The 18,766-nt window shown below is 42.0% G+C and overlaps 1 protein-coding gene across 1 annotated transcript in view; it reads left to right on the top strand.

Annotated features, from left to right (window-relative positions):
- The window catches only part of LOC142210734 (atrial natriuretic peptide receptor 1-like), a 67,777-nt gene extending 62,494 nt beyond the window's left edge, over positions 1-5,283 (top strand). The window contains exons 22-25 of the mRNA XM_075280152.1: positions 920-1,072; positions 2,794-2,892; positions 3,968-4,059; positions 4,977-5,283. Of these exons, the coding sequence (XP_075136253.1) occupies positions 920-1,072; positions 2,794-2,892; positions 3,968-4,059; positions 4,977-5,138 (506 nt within the window). The 3' untranslated portion in view covers positions 5,139-5,283. The remainder of the gene's footprint in view (positions 1-919; positions 1,073-2,793; positions 2,893-3,967; positions 4,060-4,976) is intronic.
- Positions 5,284-18,766: the final 13,483 nt, after the last annotated feature.

The following is an 18,766-nucleotide window of genomic DNA, read 5'->3' as shown; positions in this document are numbered from 1 at the left end:
CACACAGATGCACAGCTCATTACCAGGCAGATGTCTGATTACTTTGCTGTACACCTGGGTGCTCATCACATGACCATGGACTGTAAATCACGTGACCATGGACTGTATATCACATGACCATGGACTGCTTTTGTCCACTAGAAGTAAGCAGAATGAATCACAACAAGCTGAGATCTAGAAAACCAGGAGGAATTGATATAGAAAGCATATATATGGTTATGGACAGCAATAATTTCATCCGGGAACTGTATGACTATATGAAATAGGGGAGCTCTGAAAACTATAAAGATAGGTTATAAAATTCATTTGCACAGCATGTTAGATCTAAAAAATAGATGGTGTGAATGTGGACATTTACTTTAAGCTGACAAGTTCTTAGCCTCTCAAGAATCTGTTTTCTGTACTTTTATTTTTGGGTTTTGTTCTTTTTTCTATAAAGATACACTTGTATCCAAGCAGGGCCCATATGGCTGCTTGGTTCAGATTCTATAGGACGCGATAATCCTTTGTGTATCAGGTCACTTCTCCAGTTTATAGCTCTGTCTACACATTTCAAAATGCCCCCACTATGAAGGTATTTTATATGGAAGTGACATTTCTGTATAACCATTGTATTCCCTATGCAAGTATAGGTATACCTATAGAGGATGTATCCAATGGAGACATTGTATTGAGGAAAGTTTATTGAAAGAAATCTAAAAGTATAGCAGTTGGATATATTGTAGTTACCAATCAGATTCTAGCTCCAGCTTTTTTATAGGCACTCTGGAAATCTGGTTGGTTGTTGTGGGAAACCTCCATTTTTTTTTATAAAAATAAATGTCTGGCATATGTAATGTTGAAGCCTATTAAGCAGCTTGTTCTACAATTATGTAGATCCTTCTTAAAGTAATACATGTGCATTTTATGTTCTATGTAGATATGGTTGTTTCTGGTGTTCCCAAAGAGAATGGTATTTATCATGCAAGTCAGATTGCAAGTATGGCATTAGACTTAGTTTCTGTGTGCAAGACTTTTCGAATACCACATAAGCCTAATACCCAGCTAAGGATACGTGCTGGAATTCATTCAGGTATGTTTATGTATAAAATGTACAATGCTGGGAGTAGTCCCTTAAAGTTCATACTGATAGGGATTTTCGGGACAAAAAAAAATTTTTTTTTAAAAAAGGCCTGTTAGTGCTATTAATGAGTTAATAAGTGTACTCAAATACCTTTAGCAGTGTTTTGAGTGATTTCTGAGTTTCTCTGGGAGCCCCTGGCATCCTCTGCATTTGTTTAAATACTGTATCATTTTGTTGTCTTAGCTCATACAATGAATCATAATAGTTATAGGCTGACTCACACTACCTCCCTCTCCCTTCCTCTGTTACTCGCTTACACCCCCTCCCTTTCTCCTTAGCTATCTTGCCTACTACTAGTCCTTCCTAACTTATACATTGAACATATAGATAACTTTCTTGTACAATGAGCGTCATTAAAAAAAAAAAAAAAAACGCAATGTGCAAATTCATTTATTTTCATCACCTCGTCTCTCCTCAAAATATAGCAAAAAAAGTGATCAAAAAGTCATGCAATCCAAAAATTGCCACCATTTAAAACTACAACTTACCCCCAAATAAAAATCCCTCACATCAATAAAATAGTAAAAAAGTTCTAGGTGTTAGAATGACCCCAGGTAAATAGTTCATTTTCGAAAAATTATATTCTATCTAGTAAAAGCGAGATAACGTACCATATATACTCGAGTATAAGCCGAATTTTTCAGCACAGTTTTTGTGGTCAAGGAGTCACAGTCTTATGACAGATATAGAAGTCTGAGAGACCAGATCCTCCCCTCCCCTTCCCATGTGTCATGGATCTAAGATGTTTTGTGCTAATTTCATATACAAGGTCTGATAAAAACATTTGAGGTACATTTATTCTGCAAAACCAGGATAAGAAAATGGAGCGATATAAAGTTATGTAAAAGATCAGCTGGATTGGCAGGATTTTATACTCCAAATATGTAATGGGAATGTAAAAGAATATGAATGCAAACAATCTATCTCTGACTATGGAAGAGTTATATTGAGGATCTCCGACTTGTAAATAGACTTTGAAGTTGCTGAGACTTCTAAAAGGGAGAGGAAGGTTTAGAAGGTCGATTCTGGGAACTTTGATATGAAGAAGCAAATCATTTGCAGAGATGGACACTTAATGTGTTGTAGAGTCTACCTCGATGTAAAGTAGTGGGGATGCAGGATATCCCGGATATCCTTTAATGCAAAAGGAGGGGGAAGACTGTCCCCCTCCTCCCCCTGTAATAGGGTCAAGCCTTTTATATAATTTTACAGAAAAGATAACACAATACATGAATCAAAACCAGGATGTATAAAGCCTAACAAATGGACAAACCAGAGTCTCTTAACTGGTTACATCTCTTTCACAGAATACTACTGTGTAACCCTTCATTAACAGGGCCCAACCCAATGGCTCCTGGGGTCATGCCCAAGAACCCCAAGTAAACCCTATCAAAAACCTTTTTTGTATGGACAGATAAAAGACAATGAAAGTCTCTATAACTTAAATGAAAGAAAAGGAAGCACTGAGCAGCACATAGCGTAATAAAAACCTCAGCCATTAGATTGCAAAACGCCAGTTGGCCTCTCATCTGGGCTGGTTATGATAATGTCACAACAACAACCTGAGCCTGTGATCAGATGAGAGGGTGTCTCCAGGCTTGTGTCTTTATATCCATTTAGAGTTCACCATATTTCCCACTTACGGTAATAACTGAATCTATTGTATATAGGACCTGTAGTTGCCGGAGTGGTTGGAACAAAAATGCCCAGATATTGTTTGTTTGGAGATACAGTGAACACTGCTTCAAGAATGGAATCCACAAGTGAAGGTAACCCTTTTATAGTCTCTGCTTCATCTGAGGTTACATTTCAATGATAATATAATAAAAATATCTGTAACAACGTGAAAAGATAAAAGACAATTACTGTTCCTTGGCAACATTGACTTACACCATCAGACTAAACATAACTTCAAAGCTATCAACGGTGTGGGAAGAAGTGAAAAGTGACTACTGACAGTGTATTATGTAACCTTCAGGCTTCCAAGGCATTGGGGCCTTACCGTGTACACAAAGACTAAAAATACATAGATTAAAATGTGCATTGTGTAGCTGTTTATATGGAAAACTGTATGTAACATAATACTATATGTTAGTTCTATGGTGCTATCAATAATTTCACTCAAGATTATTTAGAAACTATAACATAATATTGATTTATGAACTTATCCCTTGTTAAAATCTTTGTGAAATTCAAGTCCAGATGTTTCCAATGGGAATATGTTTTGGCATTCGTAAAGTCACAGATTTTTCTGTCAAAGATTTGAAGTTTTATGTCATAAAAAACGTTAGATGCAATTCTTGGTGGTGATCTACAGTGGGTAGTGACATCTGGATTAGATTCCCTGAAAGGGGCTAAATCCTCATGCAGATCAGTGGCAGAAACTCCTGAAATGGCTATTGGGCTGAGGCCTCACGTTGCAGAAACGCAGCTTTTTTGTTGAGTTTTTTTGAGCCAAAGACAAGAATGGTTACAAAAGGAATCAAAAGGAATGGGAACTATATAGGAAGTTCTTATACTTCTATCTTCTGCTCAATGGTTTTGGCTCAAAAAAACGCAACAAAATCTGCAACACAAAAAGTTGCGCTTCCGCAACGTGGGGCCTTAGCCTTACTGATTTTTGTAATATAAAGAACAAAAAACTTGAGAGTCTTCAGCAGTTGATACCTTTTTTAATGGCTATTGGCTAATATGTATCAGCTACTGAAGACTCTCAAGTTTTTTTGTTTTTTATATTTCATACCCACTGGCTAACACAGTACAAAAACAAACGTTTCCCTTATACCTGATTTGTTATTTAGACATGCCATCCACATTTTGACAACATAATATTTTTTTTTCTAGCACTAAAAATTCAGTGCAGTTCCAGTGCTCACGATTTACTGAAACAAATTGGAGGATATAAGTTGGTATGTCGTGGGACATTAACAATCAAGGTATTTACATGGAAAACATTAAAATAACAAAACATATCAAATTCTGCATGTGATATATGTTACATGGCAAGAATTAGGAATAATTATTATTGTTATATCTTATGTCTTTGTAACCCTGCTATGCTTTTCCCATGTCCAGTACGTTGAGTTCCTGATGCTTTTTGTGCTGGTTGTGTTCCTTTTTACTGAATGAATTCAGTATTGAATTTAGAATTTTAATGAATTGTATTGATATGGGTAATTTAAGGAAAAAAAAAAAACAGGAACATTGGGGTAACTATATTAAGCCTTGTATAATTTTGCACAAATCAGGTTATTGCACAAAAAGTTGCAAGTTTTTTCAGGTTTTTTTTTGTGGATCTCAAAAATTGCAAAAAAATGCAAGCACAGAGCACAACAGAAGGTGCACCTGATTTATGAAGATACATGCAGACCCTCTGCTGGGACAGGGATTATGAAGGCTGGCAATGAAAACACCAGACTTCATAAATGTGCCCCATTGTGTGAGGCTTTTTACGAACATAATTGTTTCGACAATGTTAGCACAAAATATTTCCATTCCTGTCCATTACCTACTTATGCTTCTTTCACACTTGAGCCCCTGTCCGGTGTTTGCCATTCTGCCGGCGGTCAGTTTTAAAACCCATTCACACACCGAACACCGCACACAAGTGTGAACGCCCTCTTAAAGGTAACGTCACATGTATTTATGTTTCGTTTCATGAATTACTTATATTATACTTTTATAAAAGTGTTATACTTTTTTTTTTTTTAATAAAAGCTATATTTATTTGTAAGTTTTGCAAGTATCCTCAGCCAAATAATATTTATGTGTATTTGGAGAGCAGGTTTACTGTCTTTATTTCAATCAATAATGTGTTTTGCAGCTGAATAATGTTTTGGTTTTTTTCACACAGGGCAAAGGAGACATGACAACATATTGGCTTGAGGGTAAGACTGGTACATCGACACAGAATATCATTCCTAAAACATCAGCAGTCATGCAGGAAAAAGAAAGGGAGTCATTTAATCTGATACCTGGAGTGCTATCTACTGAAGCCCTGTCTACCTCATTTTGAGAGAGGTTAACCTTGTCTCGAACAATTGGCAGTATCTTAAATCTTAAACATCATAAAATATCTCAGAACATGAAATGGATTATTCAGCCGAAGGAGATTTATGACCATCTATAATAAAAATTGCCTTTGTTGCTCATATCAACCAATCACAACACAAATTGAATTTCCTATTCATTTCTTCAAAAATGAAAGCCTAGCTGTGATTGGTTACTATTGGCCAAAACAAATTATTTTTAGAAATTTCTTCAATTTTCTAAAATGGATTAGGAATTTATAAGTGATTATTTAACACAAGTACATGTGCATTACTTAGGTCAAAGAAGTGTTCTGGAAAAGTCTAAATCAAAACCTATGAGAACTGCCACATACCATACCATACCATAGCAACCAAGTACCATTTTTCAATGCAAATTAGAAAACCGAAGCTAAATTTTGGTCGGTTACTTGAAGGAATAAGAATTCTTTCCTTGGGACAGTTCTGATAAATGAGAAGGTTTTGGACTTTGAGAGATGATAAGGCTGACCTTAAGCAATGGAGTTATCAATGGACCTACTTACAAAATCATATGCTCTGAGTTGTGCTTATTACACTGCATGCCTATTATTACATACAATGAACCAAATGCAAAGATATTTTCTGGAACTCGACAGAGGTATGTACTTTTCATCATGGAGATATAAAATAACAGTTCTCCTAGGAACGACTTTATCTTGTACATAATGACAATTGTGATATGGATGTGGCACATATTAGCTACTGCTGACATACCCCTTCTAAAAGATTCCCCTAATTTCATATTTCATCTTTTGCCATGTTATGGTATGAAGAATATCCAACTTGTAGATTTTTGTGCCATTTTTCTGGTTTAGACAGACTGATATACAATTCACATTATATAGTTTATAGTTACACAAGAAAAACTATATACATAATTGTGTCACTTGTAGTAAATTAAATAGGGCAAAAACGTGTCTATATATTGCTAAGTTGCTTAGAGAAACTTCAAAGATCTGTTTTAAGGCTAAGGCCCCATGTAGTGATCCGAAACCAAAAAGCGTTGCAAGAAAAACCATGTGAGGAAACAAATTGCAGTTTTTCCCGCAGCGTTTTTCACAGAGCTACCACAGAGTTTTCCTCTGTGGACTTTTTGCTTCAATTATAGCTATACAGAAAATGCCAGTGTTTCCTTAGGTATAATTGACATGCTGCGATTTACAAAACCGCAACTGCAATGGATTTACAAAACCGTAACCGCCAGAATCTCATCCACTTTGCAGGTACTGTAACACGCCATGGTTTTTGCCACAACATTTAAGCTACATGGGTCCCCGACCATAATGAGATCTCCTGTCATAGATAGAAATTTCACATGGACACGTCCTTCCAGATTTTGTACTGAAACATTATGATTTTGTTGTTAAAGATAAATCTCACTTTATTTTATTGCTTTTTTTCCCCAGACTGCCCTAGATTGGGCTTAAATTCTTAAAAGCTTAAACTCAGTATACAACCAAACTGGTGAGAAAATGTGGAAAGTGGGAGGAGATGGCAGAGACTAATAATTTCTATAAAGCGTGGTGATCAATGATAGCGCCAATGACTTAGGGACTTGGCTACAAAGAATATATATGGGAGTATATGTAAAGCTCAGTATTATATTGTCGCTAAAGTTATCTAAGATTTTTTATCCTGCAAGTATTTGAAGCTTAAAATGTTGGGATTCCTTCCAGTGCAATAGATATTACATATTAAAATAACTATAGGTGGCCCAGACTTATATATATATTATCTACTTAAAAATGGAACAGATGAAAGATATCAGCTCTGAAAATAATGAAATGTAATATCGAAAGCAATGTGAGATCTGAAATGTGAGGACATATATTAACAAGCTCTTAATAATAACTTGTTTATGCATGAAAGAGAGTTATTGGGCTCGATGTGAAATTCTCATAGACCATGGGAGAATTACATTACTGGAAAATGGGTTTTGCCTCTGGATACATTTAATGTTTACGTGTAATGAGTTACTATTTTAGCACTTTTTCAAGGTTTTTATTTTTAAGCTTTTTCAAAGGGCATTGGAAAGCCACTGAAACAACGAAGGAAGAGGGTTCATTGATCCCTATAATAATACATGAATGAAAGCCTAGCTTGACACATCTTGAGAAAATAGTTGACACATTCCCAAGCATTTTCCATGCTACATTTTATAATGAAGTCAGCACTACAAGTATATCATCACAGGGACATATTATGTGTATGTCTGCAGTCTGGCGAGTTAGCTTTCTGGAAGGAAATGAGAAAAAATGCTGTAATAGCAAGTATTTAGACAGATATTAAATTCTGTTTTATCCACTGAGGAAACGGTATAATTATTATTGCATGGCATAACATGCATTAACACTGACATGTTTTGAAATACATTAACTTTCAATGTATTCTAGCAAAAAAATATCAGTATTTGGAGAATGCATTTTCAGTTTTATGAACTGAGACGTTATGGTCATTTTAGGTTAGGAGCTCTGCAGTTTAGTATCTATACCCCTTCACTATATACAGTAGTTCGGGGGATATTGTCACTCCTTAGGGAGAGACTACCATATAGGTGTGTGGAGACTTGTTAAGCCTTTAGCACTCCACCTTGCAAGGAACTATGGGAAGAATATGCAAATCCGCCTTCCATGATGTAATTAGGAAGACAGTTGCTGCCTCATTGTTGCAAACCAATAGAGGGCGCTCACTGGAATGTGCAAGCCTGTCTTAAGACAGGATTCCAGTGAAATAACCCAATAATGGCTGCTCCCTTTAGCCTCATGCCCGACCTTCCAAGAGGCCTTTGTTTAGCAATGACGCTGGGATTAATACCAGGTATAGTCTCTCAATCGAGGACAGCTGTTTCGATCTGGTTGGCTCTCATCAGCCCGATGTAGAGAGGACTATAACCTGGTAGAGGTGAGAGGCTTAGACAGGGTTCGGGGGATATTGTCACTCCTTAGGGAGAGACCACCATATAGGTGTGTGGAGACTTGTTAAGCCTTTAGCACTCCACTTTGCAAGGAACTATGGGAAGAATATGCAAATCCGCCTTCCATGATGTAATTAGGAAGTTATAGTCCTCTCTACATCGGGCTGATGAGATCCAACCAGATCGAAACAGCTGTCCTCGATTGAGAGACTATACCTGGTATTAATCCCAGCGTCATTGCTAAACAAAGGCCTCTTGGAAGGTCGGGCATGAGGCTAAAGGGAGCAGCCATTATTGGGTTATTTCACTGGAATCCTGTCTTAAGACAGGCTTGCACATTCCAGTGAGCGCCCTCTATTGGTTTGCAACAATGAGGCAGCAACTGTCTTCCTAATTACATCATGGAAGGCGGATTTGCATATTCTTCCCATAGTTCCTTGCAAAGTGGAGTGCTAAAGGCTTAACAAGTCTCCACACACCTATATGGTGGTCTCTCCCTAAGGAGTGACAATATCCCCCGAACCCTGTCTAAGCCTCTCACCTCTACCAGGTTATAGTCCTCTCTACATCGGGCTGATGAGATCCAACCAGATCGAAACAGCTGTCCTCGATTGAGAGACTATACCTGGTATTAATCCCAGCGTCATTGCTAAACAAAGGCCTCTTGGAAGGTCGGGCATGAGGCTAAAGGGAGCAGCCATTATTGGGTTATTTCACTGGAATCCTGTCTTAAGACAGGCTTGCACATTCCAGTGAGCGCCCTCTATTGGTTTGCAACAATGAGGCAGCAACTGTCTTCCTAATTACATCATGGAAGGCAGATTTGCATATTCTTCCCATAGTTTATATACAGTAGCAGAGAGATATAAGAAAGTGTCAGACTGATTCTGAGGGCCGAACAGCTTCCTATATAGAACCTGTCTATTCACTTATGAATACATTGTAAACTTACACTATATTCATACGTCTGCATTTTTTTTTTTGTGTTTTTTTTTAAATGTAGATTGTGAGCACCATATAGGGATCACAATATACATTTTTTTCCCTATCAGTATGTCTTTATGGAATGTGAGGAAATCCACACAAACATGGGGAGAACATACAAACTCCTTGCAGATGTTGTTCCTGGCGAGATTCGAACCCAGGAATCCAGCGCTGCAAGGCATTTTGTGACCATGTGATGTCTGTGCTATTCACAAACAGCACCCTAAACAGCTAATCTGTCGTGTCATCTGTGATTGTGGACCCACAGTGTCACCTAACTTTTTTGGCATTGGGTTACTCCAAAGGGTATTATCTAAGTAGTCTCCTGATCTTCACCATTAAACCTCCATATGAGGATCTGGTCTTCACTGTGAGGAAACTATCAGATTACTACCAAACAGAGTGATCCTGGTGCAGGTGGCAGCCAACCAGGGACCAGACAGACTCTGGTGCAAACCACCAAAGGGAAAGGCAAAGAATAACCAAACATATGGTCAAATATTTGTTGCAGGTAGCAGGAGGTCAGGGTCATAAACAAGTCAAAAGCTGAAGACAATACTGTTCAGGCACTGAGCAGAGGAAAGGGCAAACTAAAATAGGAGGGAGCTGACTGTGATTGGCTGAGGAGGCCTCACGGGCAGGGCTGAACCTAGCCTCTCTGCTACCTGAGGCAAACTGTAAAAAGACGCCCCCTAAACAAAGGTAGAATAAACTTATGGAACCCCTATTTATTCCGATTTTACTCACCTGTCCATGCTCCTGTCCAGGTTGCCCTCCACTGCATCCTCTAGGCGACGCTGCATTTACGTCATGATGCTGATGAACGTTAGGACACTATGTACAGCATCCTGGTGTTCTTCAGTATTGGCTACCGCGCACCCTGGAGTTGTCAGTGGATGCAGCGTGGACATAAGAAAAGGGTTATATATTGGAGGGAATAAGAAGAATTGAGTGCAGGGCCATAAAAAGATGGTTATATGCTGTGGGTGGTTTAAGAATAAGGGGTCATGTATTGTGTAGTGGGCCAAAAAGAGGGTAGTATACTATGTAGAGGTCAAATAAAGGGATATGCTAATGGGGGGATGTGTCCTAATTATTTGGTCTACATCCCATAACCAAAGATAGCCAGTCTGGGTATCTTTTTTTTATGAGATGGGCATCTTTCAGCAGTAGAGAGGCTAGGTTCTCCACTGGGTATATGTAATAGTGCCATATATCACACAGAATGTTGCTATTCCTTACAAAAACACATGATGTGGGGATTTTATTAAACTGATCACACCATTTTTCTGTTGCAAAAGTGACATATTTTTCCATATGGCGATTTGCCCTAAAAAATGTGGTACTCTGTACATTATCTGACCTGTATTCTACTTTTGAGAAAAGTGGGGACAAGATGTGCTGACTAGTGTATATTTCAATCCTATAATAATTCTGGTGCATCTACTGCTAGTACCCACAATGTGTAGACCGGAGCATGATGTCGCTCTTAATATATCTCCACCAATGTTTCTGCACCATAGTAGGCCCCATAAGGTTCTGAGCCATATATACCACTATATCTCCGCCAATGATATTCAGCATTGACGTTCCTAATTTTCTACTGGGTGAGGAAAAACTTGAGGTCATGATAAGACAGTATATGTAATTGCAAAAACGATAGCAACAGACTTTAATAATAGTGGTGTGAACATCCCCTTACTGTGATGATACTTTAAAGGAAATGTTAAATTATACATAGAGCTAAGCTTAGTCATCTGAAGTGGAGATTTTTCTGAGATTTTCTCCGAACATAGGAGGCAAAATGTCACATGGCACTGAATAACAAGGTGCTGCAAATAAGCCTAAGTTTCATTTCTTCTTTGAAGGATTTTGAGCAGAAATTGATGTGCTCGGGCTATTTACTGATGGATTATGCCTTTTGCTGATGGAGCATTTTTAAGCTTAATATTAAGTAACTGCTAAGGAAAAACAAATATGAATACCACCGCTCCCGAACAATAGAATGACCTAAATCTGAGGCTCCAGTGACATTTATCAGAGATTAATAATGGAGCAGCTACAAACAATATTATTGCTGAAATGTTCATATTTTATGTGTATCTGTTATGTTTTGTTTGTTGTATAGCATTTAATTGTCATGAAGTGCAATTTGGAATATTAAATAAACCGATTATGTTTTGCTACAACACGTGAATCTGTTATTTTTAGAAAACATTTCCGTAGCATTTGTTCTGCAATGTGTTAATGACATTAAATGAAATCTCAATCACTTTGCTGGGAATGTAAAGTTGGGGTTTTTTCCACTGCGGTTCCCCATAGACTTATTAGGAGGGAGGTGATAATGGAAAACGAGTGATTATGAAGATAATCTTGTTTCCCTTAGTCCTAACAGCGGCACAATGTGGGGTATTTCTGCCCCTGTGTGCTGGTAGGACAGGCGGATATTTAATTAGCCAATCAAATGCGTGGCAGGCCCTATAAGAGGGCACAAGAACCTCCCCTCTGCGTGTAAATACAAAAGTACCTCCATTACATTTATATACAGTTTTATACATAAGATATGATTCCCAGGGTGGGAAATCTTGTGCCGCTGTTAGGACTAAGGGAAACAAGATTATCTTCATAATCACTCGTTCCCTGTCGTCCTCAACAGCGGCACAATGTGGGGATATAGCAAGCAGGTCCCCAAGATGGGTGGGACAAACCCATGACCGAACTTAAACTGGTCTGGGCAAAGGCAGTGGAATCTGCCACTTGGTCCTTCAGGCGGTAATGCCGAATGAAGGTGGATTCAGATGCCCAAGAGGCAGCTGCATATATTTGGTCCACAGACAAAGCACTTCTTTCTGCCCGTGAAGTGGACACTGCCCTGGTTGAATGGGCATGAAGGAAAGATGGAGCCGACAGCCCTTGGGCGGTATAGGCGACTCTAATAGTCTCGGTAACCCACCGGGATATTGTAGCTTTGGCGGCTTTGGCGCCCTTGTTTTTCCCCGTGTAGCTGACCAACAGGTTTTCAGTCCACCTAAAGGGGCGAGTGCGCTGCAAGTAGATCTGCAGGCATCTAACCACATCCAGCTTGTGCCATCTTTCTTCTTCAGCAGAAGAAGGGAACGGAAAAAATACTGGAAGGGAAATCAGTTGGTTCCTGTTTACAGCAGATGGCACCTTGGGACGAAACCCAGGGAGGAACCTAAGCTGTACATGGTCAGAGAAAAAGGTGGTATATGGCTCCTCAGCGGACAAAGCTTGTAGTTCACTAACGCGTTTGGCAGGTGTGACTGCCAATAGCAGCGCCATTTTGCCGGTTAGCGACTTGAGGGAGACCTCTTCCAGAGGTTCAAATGGCTGGCCACATAGGGCGTTCAGGACCGGAATAAGGTCCCATTGGTGGACAGGGGTGTTTACCACCGGTCTCAGCCTAGTTGCCCCTTTAATAAAGGTGCTCACTAAAGGATCCTGAGACAAACGCCTCCCCAGATAGGCGGACAGGGCCGCTACGTGTACCTTGAGTGTGGCCGCAGCAAGACCTCTGTCTAGTCCGTCTTGAAGGAAGTCCAGGATCGCCTCCGTAGGGGGATCGGTGGAGTCCACTTGATGCTGCAGACACCAGGCATTAAAGATGTTACCTATTCGACGGTAGTTCCTGTTAGTCGAATCTGCTCTGGCGCTGGATAGGGTCTTCAAGACGGCTTGTGACAGTCCTCTATTTCTCAATAGGGACTGGTCAACCTCCAGGCTGTCAGGTTGAGTCTCCTCAGATCCTGGCATCTCAGCTCTCCTTGGGTTACCAGGTCTGGGAGTGGGGGAAGCCTCCAATATATGCCCTGACTCATTTGTATGAGCTGAGCAAACCAAGCCCTTTTTGGCCAGAACGGGATTATGGCTATTCCCGAGGCTTGGTCCTGTCTTATTTTTATCAATACCTTCGGTATGATTGGAATTGGAGGGAATATGTAAAACAGCCTGAACCTCCATGGGATGGACAGGGCATCCACCGCCAAGGGATTGTCCTCCTGGTACAGAGAGCAGAAGGTCCCCACCTTGGCGTTGAGTCGGGTAGCCATAAGATCGACCTCCGGGAGACCCCATCTCTGGACGATCTGTTGAAATACGTCTGGATTGAGAGACCATTCTCCTGATACGGTAATACCCTGACTCAGCTGATCCGCTACTATGTTCAGGGAGCCCTTTATGTGAACAGCGGATAACTGGACCAGATTCTTCTCCGCCTAGGCAAATATGAGATTCGTCTCTCTCAGCAAGGTTGGTGACCTGGTGCCCCCTTGTTTGTTTATATAGACTACCACCGTAATATTGTCTGACCGGTTTTTGACAGACTTGCCTTTCAATTCTGGGGCAAAGTGTACTAGGGCCAGGTACACTGCTCTGAGTTCCTTGAGATTGGATGACCCCAGCTCCGGACATCTCCATCGTCCTTGTACAGTTTTGTCTTGACAATGGGCTCCCCATCCCCACTGGGATGCATCTGTTGTCAACAGGGTCCACACTGTCGGGACCGTGGACCTTCCGTCTTTCAGGTGTATCCACCATCTGAGGGAAAGACGGGTAGCGGGAGAAAGGCAGATCTTCTTGTGCAATCCCCGTGGAGACCTGTTCCAGGTTCTCAACACTTCCATCTGCAGGGGACGCAAATGCCATAAAGTCCAAGGCACCGCCCTGGCCGAGGATGACATCAGGCCCAGGACTCTCATGGCGGTCCGGATGGTTACCTGCCGAGTGCGCAATAGGAATCGTGCACTGGCTTGGATTCTTTCCTTCCTTGGACTGGAGAGGAAGATCTGCATCGCTTTTGAATCCACTATAAATCCGAGGAATTTTCTTCGGGTGGATGGAACGATTTCGGACTTCTCCCAATTGATAATCCTAACTCCTGTAGGAAGTTGATGGCAAGGTTGAGCTGCTGGAGGAGGGCAGCAGGAGACTGAGCTTTCAGTAGCCAGTCGTCTAGATAAGGGACGATGAAAAGACCCTGAAGTCTGAGGGCCGCGGCGACCGGAGAAATCACCTTGGTGAATACCAGTGGGGCGGATGTGATGCCGAATGGCAGAGCTGTGAATTGATAGTGCTCCCTGTGGCCGGCCATAGCGACGGCAATCCTGAGGAACTTCCTGTGGAAATGAGCAATGGGGACATGTAGATAGGCGTCCTTCAAATCGAGGGTAACCATCACCTCTCCTGGCTGAAGAAACACAGCCACGGAATCCACGGTTTCCATTCGAAATGACCTCTTCCTGATAAACCGATTGAGGTACCTCAGATCTATTATCATCCTCCAGCCCCCGGTGAACTTGGGGACCAGAAAGACGAGGGAGTAGACTCCCAGACCGAGGTCTGAGGCTGGTACCTTCTCCAGGGCGCCCTTGGTAACATATTCGGCAACCAAGGCTTCTAGACTGGCCTGCTGAGAAGGTGGAAGAGTTTGGGTGGAAACGAACCGATCTGGAGGTGGAAGATGAAAGTCGATGTGATACCCGTGTTGTATGATCTTCAACACCCATGGGTCTTGGATATGGGTGAACCATGCTCTGGAAAAGGAGGAAAGACGTCCTCCCACAGGAAGGGGGGCCACAGGGAGCTGCCCCACGTCAAAACTCAGGCTTCCTCTTGGTGTCCTCCTTGGAAGCGCCACGACCAGCTCCCCTAGGGCGATATCTAAAACGCCGTTGTTGGGAAGGGCGTCTATAATTAGAGGAAGAACCTCTGCCTCTAGAGGGAGCACGTCTGCCCCTGGATGCTTGAGGTAGGGACCTTCCCCTACCTTCAGCTAATCCCTCCATAATGGCGTCTAAGCTTTGGTCAGACACCCTTCCCGGCTCAAAGGGGAGAGCACAGAGAGCTGCTTTAGACGCAAAATCTGCCCGCCAAGGCTTTAGCCAAAGGGGTCTACGGGCCGCAGTAGACAACGCCATAGATTTGGCGGAGATTTTTAATTGATGGCAGGAGGATTCCGCCAAATAATCTGCAGCCCTATGAACTCTTTTCATAGAGGCCAGAATCTCATCTCTGTCTACGCCCAAGTCTATATCCCGCTCCAAGGCGGCTAAGCGGTTGCGCAAAAAGTCACCAACCATAGAGGAGGCTATGGCCACAGAGGCTTGCGCGGAGGAAGCTGAGTAGACCTTCTTCAGAACGGAGTCCGCCCTACGATCCAGAGGGTCCTGAAGATTTGAACCATCTTCCAAGGGCACCAGGGTTCTGCGGGACAGCTTTGCTACGGCCAAATCCACCTTCGGGGGAGGCCCCCAGGAATCCCACTGGGTAGTGTTAACAGGAAACAAACTCTTGAAGATCCTGGAAAGCGAATGTCCTTTCTCTGGCTGTTTCCACTGCTGCGCCATAAGGTCGGTCAGCGTGGCGTCCGCATGGAAGGCAATATGTCCCCCAGAGGCAGACGTGGAGGCTTCCCCGTCAACATCTCGGCCCACTGTAGACCGGATGGACTTCAGCAGCCTGCCCGTTTGTTCATAATGGAACGCAGTTCTGCTGGAATGACTGAGTCGTCCTCGGAGGAATCATCCTCTGCCACCCGCAGGTGTTACAAGGGGGGGGGGGAGACGAGGAACGGAGCTCAGAGCATGGTCTCCTGGTGAGCTGAGACAAGGTGCAATGGATCCCTTTGAGGGAATCATCCTGCAAAACAAAAAGGAGAGTACAAGCAAGGGAAAAACGATTTACCCAAGCGATGCCCAAACTCACCATCTCCTTGACCCATGCCATCATATCTCTGGGAGAGGGCTCCACAGGTGGAGGACCTCTGCACCCGCGACAACGGGCCCACTCATAGCCTGAAAATAGGCAAGTTATAGGACCAGTAGTACCCCGCAGGGCACAACCTTTCAAGCCGCTACCTACCATCAGGGAGCGGTGTGTCGCAATCGAAGCAGGAAAGATGTTTCCTCTTGGAAGAGGTTTTCCTCCTACCATCCCCAGGAGGGGTAGTAGAGGATGACATATCCTACAGAGAGAGATAATAGACCATGCAACACTGTCACCATGACATCATACCAGCTTTTAAAAAAAGGGTAAATCTTACCAGGTCCTGTAGACCGGACAGCGAGGTGACGGATCCCAATAAAGTTTGCAAACTGGAAAAGAGTTGAAGATCAATGAACACCACAATCGCACGCCTTCAGCAGATACTGCAGGAAGGTCTCTGACACCAGGCCAGCCAGCCTCTTAATTCTGGCCGGCTGGAAGTGGGCGGAGCCACAATCAAAGCAGGTGAGGCAACCTGCCCAGACAACTAACCCTGTAATCAGGGGTCTGCAAAGATATACATTCCCCCCCACCAAGAGGCCCTTAACACGGGCACTTACCCCCACATCTCCCCGTCTTTTCCGGCCTTTAATAAGGCCTGAATCTTCCCTGAGTGAGCGGCCGCCAGCGCCAGGCCGTTGCCATGGCGCTATGATACTTCCGGCGAAACCGGAAGTGCGCGCTTACAGCGGCCGGCGGGGAACAGGATACACAACAGTGTGGTTCCACCCGCCGGCAGTCCGCGCGGCCACCAGAGGCGGCATGCGGAGTCCCCGGACTCTCACCAAAATGTCAGGTAAGTCACAAGGAGCGGGGAAGCGGAGGAGAGGGGGGGAGGGGGGATAGAGGGGGGTAGCCACACATGGCTAACAAGCACCTTCTCCCCGCAGGGCACAGAAGGTGACAAGAAGAAAACAACCGCTCAGGAGGTGAGTGATCCTGCTGAGCTTCTCTAAGAGGACACAAGTCCTCCCACCTGTCCTCTGTCCACACAGGACAGAAAAAAACACGCAGAGGGGAGGTTCTTGTGCCCTCTTATAGGGCCTGCCACACATTTGATTGGCTAATTAAATATCCGCCTGTCCTACCAGCACACAGGGGCAGAAATACCCCACATTGTGCCGCTGTTGAGGACGACAGGGAACGTGTTTTTGCTGCATTGTTTTCTGGTTTTTTTCTGTAGTGTTTTTTTAGCTATGTTTCTCTTACAGTGGGCTTAGCCTTAGGATAGGTCCTCAATTAGCTCCTTCTCAACATCCACAGTCAAAGTACTGCAGATGTTGGTTCTTGAAATATGGCAGCCATTGAGGAGCACAGCAGGCACCATTAGTGCCCACTATGCTCCTGAGTGGGTGCCATATTTAGAGTGTTATATACAATGGAGATCCAGTAATAATGGTCCTGATCAGAGTTACCTCTGATCATAGGTTTAACCTTTCCTGAGTGGACAAAATCTCATCCAATCCCCCTCCCGAGGTGCTTTCCCTTTCATAATGTAGAACAAGATGCTTTCAACCCTTATGAAGGCTCCCAGACCTGACATACTAATATATGTGTTGAGGCTTATCTCAATGGATACATAGGAAGTTAGACTGAAATAAAGTTACAGAAGTGATCTGTTGATCGAAGGTTCAAGTCTAGGGGGACTAAATAAGATAATTAAAAAATGTTAAATCATCCCATAAACAAAATTAAGCATTACAAGTATCCAAAAACATTTTTCATATGGTGAACACCATAGTGGGAAAAAATCTAAATCTAAATTGTTCCTCCAAAAAAAGTCATTAAAATTCAAAATATTTCCCAAAATTATTTAAATAAAAGTACATCTGGTCCTTTGAAAAAAAAAAAAAAAAAAGAATGATATAGCTCAGAATACGGAAATATAAAAAGTTCCAGGTATCAGGATAGCAGCTTCAATATTTTTTTCCCTCAAAGTTCTTAATTTTTGTTAAAACATAACAAAAACCATATAAATTTGGTATCACTTTAATCATAGAAGAATATGGGTAACTTTAGACTTACACAAATGCATTTTATTTGTACTGTAAATACCCCACATTCTGAATTTTTATTGACCCAGTACTTTGTATGGAATATTAAATTGTACCACTATGAAGTACAATTTGCTGATACTGGAAATCACTATATTTATTTCTGCTAAGTTTCTGGAGCAGCCAAAAATGCAGCATTTCCAACAACATGGGGCTTTAGACTAAGGGTTGTAACAGGCTGGATACTAATGGTTAATTTAAAATAAATGCAAGTCATTCTGAAACTTTTTCCACAAAATATATATCAATCTCGTCGTCTCAATCTACTCTACAGTATAAATTCACATAATGGGTGTCCTCAAGACAAACGTTAAAACTTAACTTTTTTATTGTAAAATCAAGTAAAAAGTCATGGCAGGCGGCCCCTATTGTTATAAATACAAGAATTTTTTTTAGGAGTGTGATATACAGTCCAAACACTAGGGAATCTGAGTGTAGTCCCCCTGTTCTGGGATTAAGACTGCCTAGTGAGTATATATTCAATTAATTTCTAGGCACCTAATGTTATTGATAACAAATAAAACTACTTCTGTACCATAGCCTAGCAATCTTAGCTCTGATACACTGTCAGAGCTGAGAACTGTTGAGACAAATATATAGAGAATGGTGTGAGGAACAATATCACCATATCGGTTTATTATAACCAGACTCTGGGATTAGATTTTGGAGTCCTTCTAACACCTAGGAACACTCATTGTTAACCCCATGTAGGGGATAGGTGTGGGCTGAAAACAGATGGCTCTCAATCTCCCTTAGGTATCAGTAGGGGAGTGGATCTGAGAATAGAAGGGTTAATGTATTGGAACACTGGAGCACTACTAGCCTCGGAGCCTTAATA

The sequence above is a fragment of the Leptodactylus fuscus genome, chromosome 1, assembly GCF_031893055.1.
Source record: "Leptodactylus fuscus isolate aLepFus1 chromosome 1, aLepFus1.hap2, whole genome shotgun sequence".
NCBI classification, from domain to species: Eukaryota; Metazoa; Chordata; class Amphibia; order Anura; family Leptodactylidae; genus Leptodactylus; species Leptodactylus fuscus.
The sequence above is the reverse complement of the archived record's forward strand: the minus strand, read 5'-3'. Positions and strand labels throughout refer to the sequence as shown.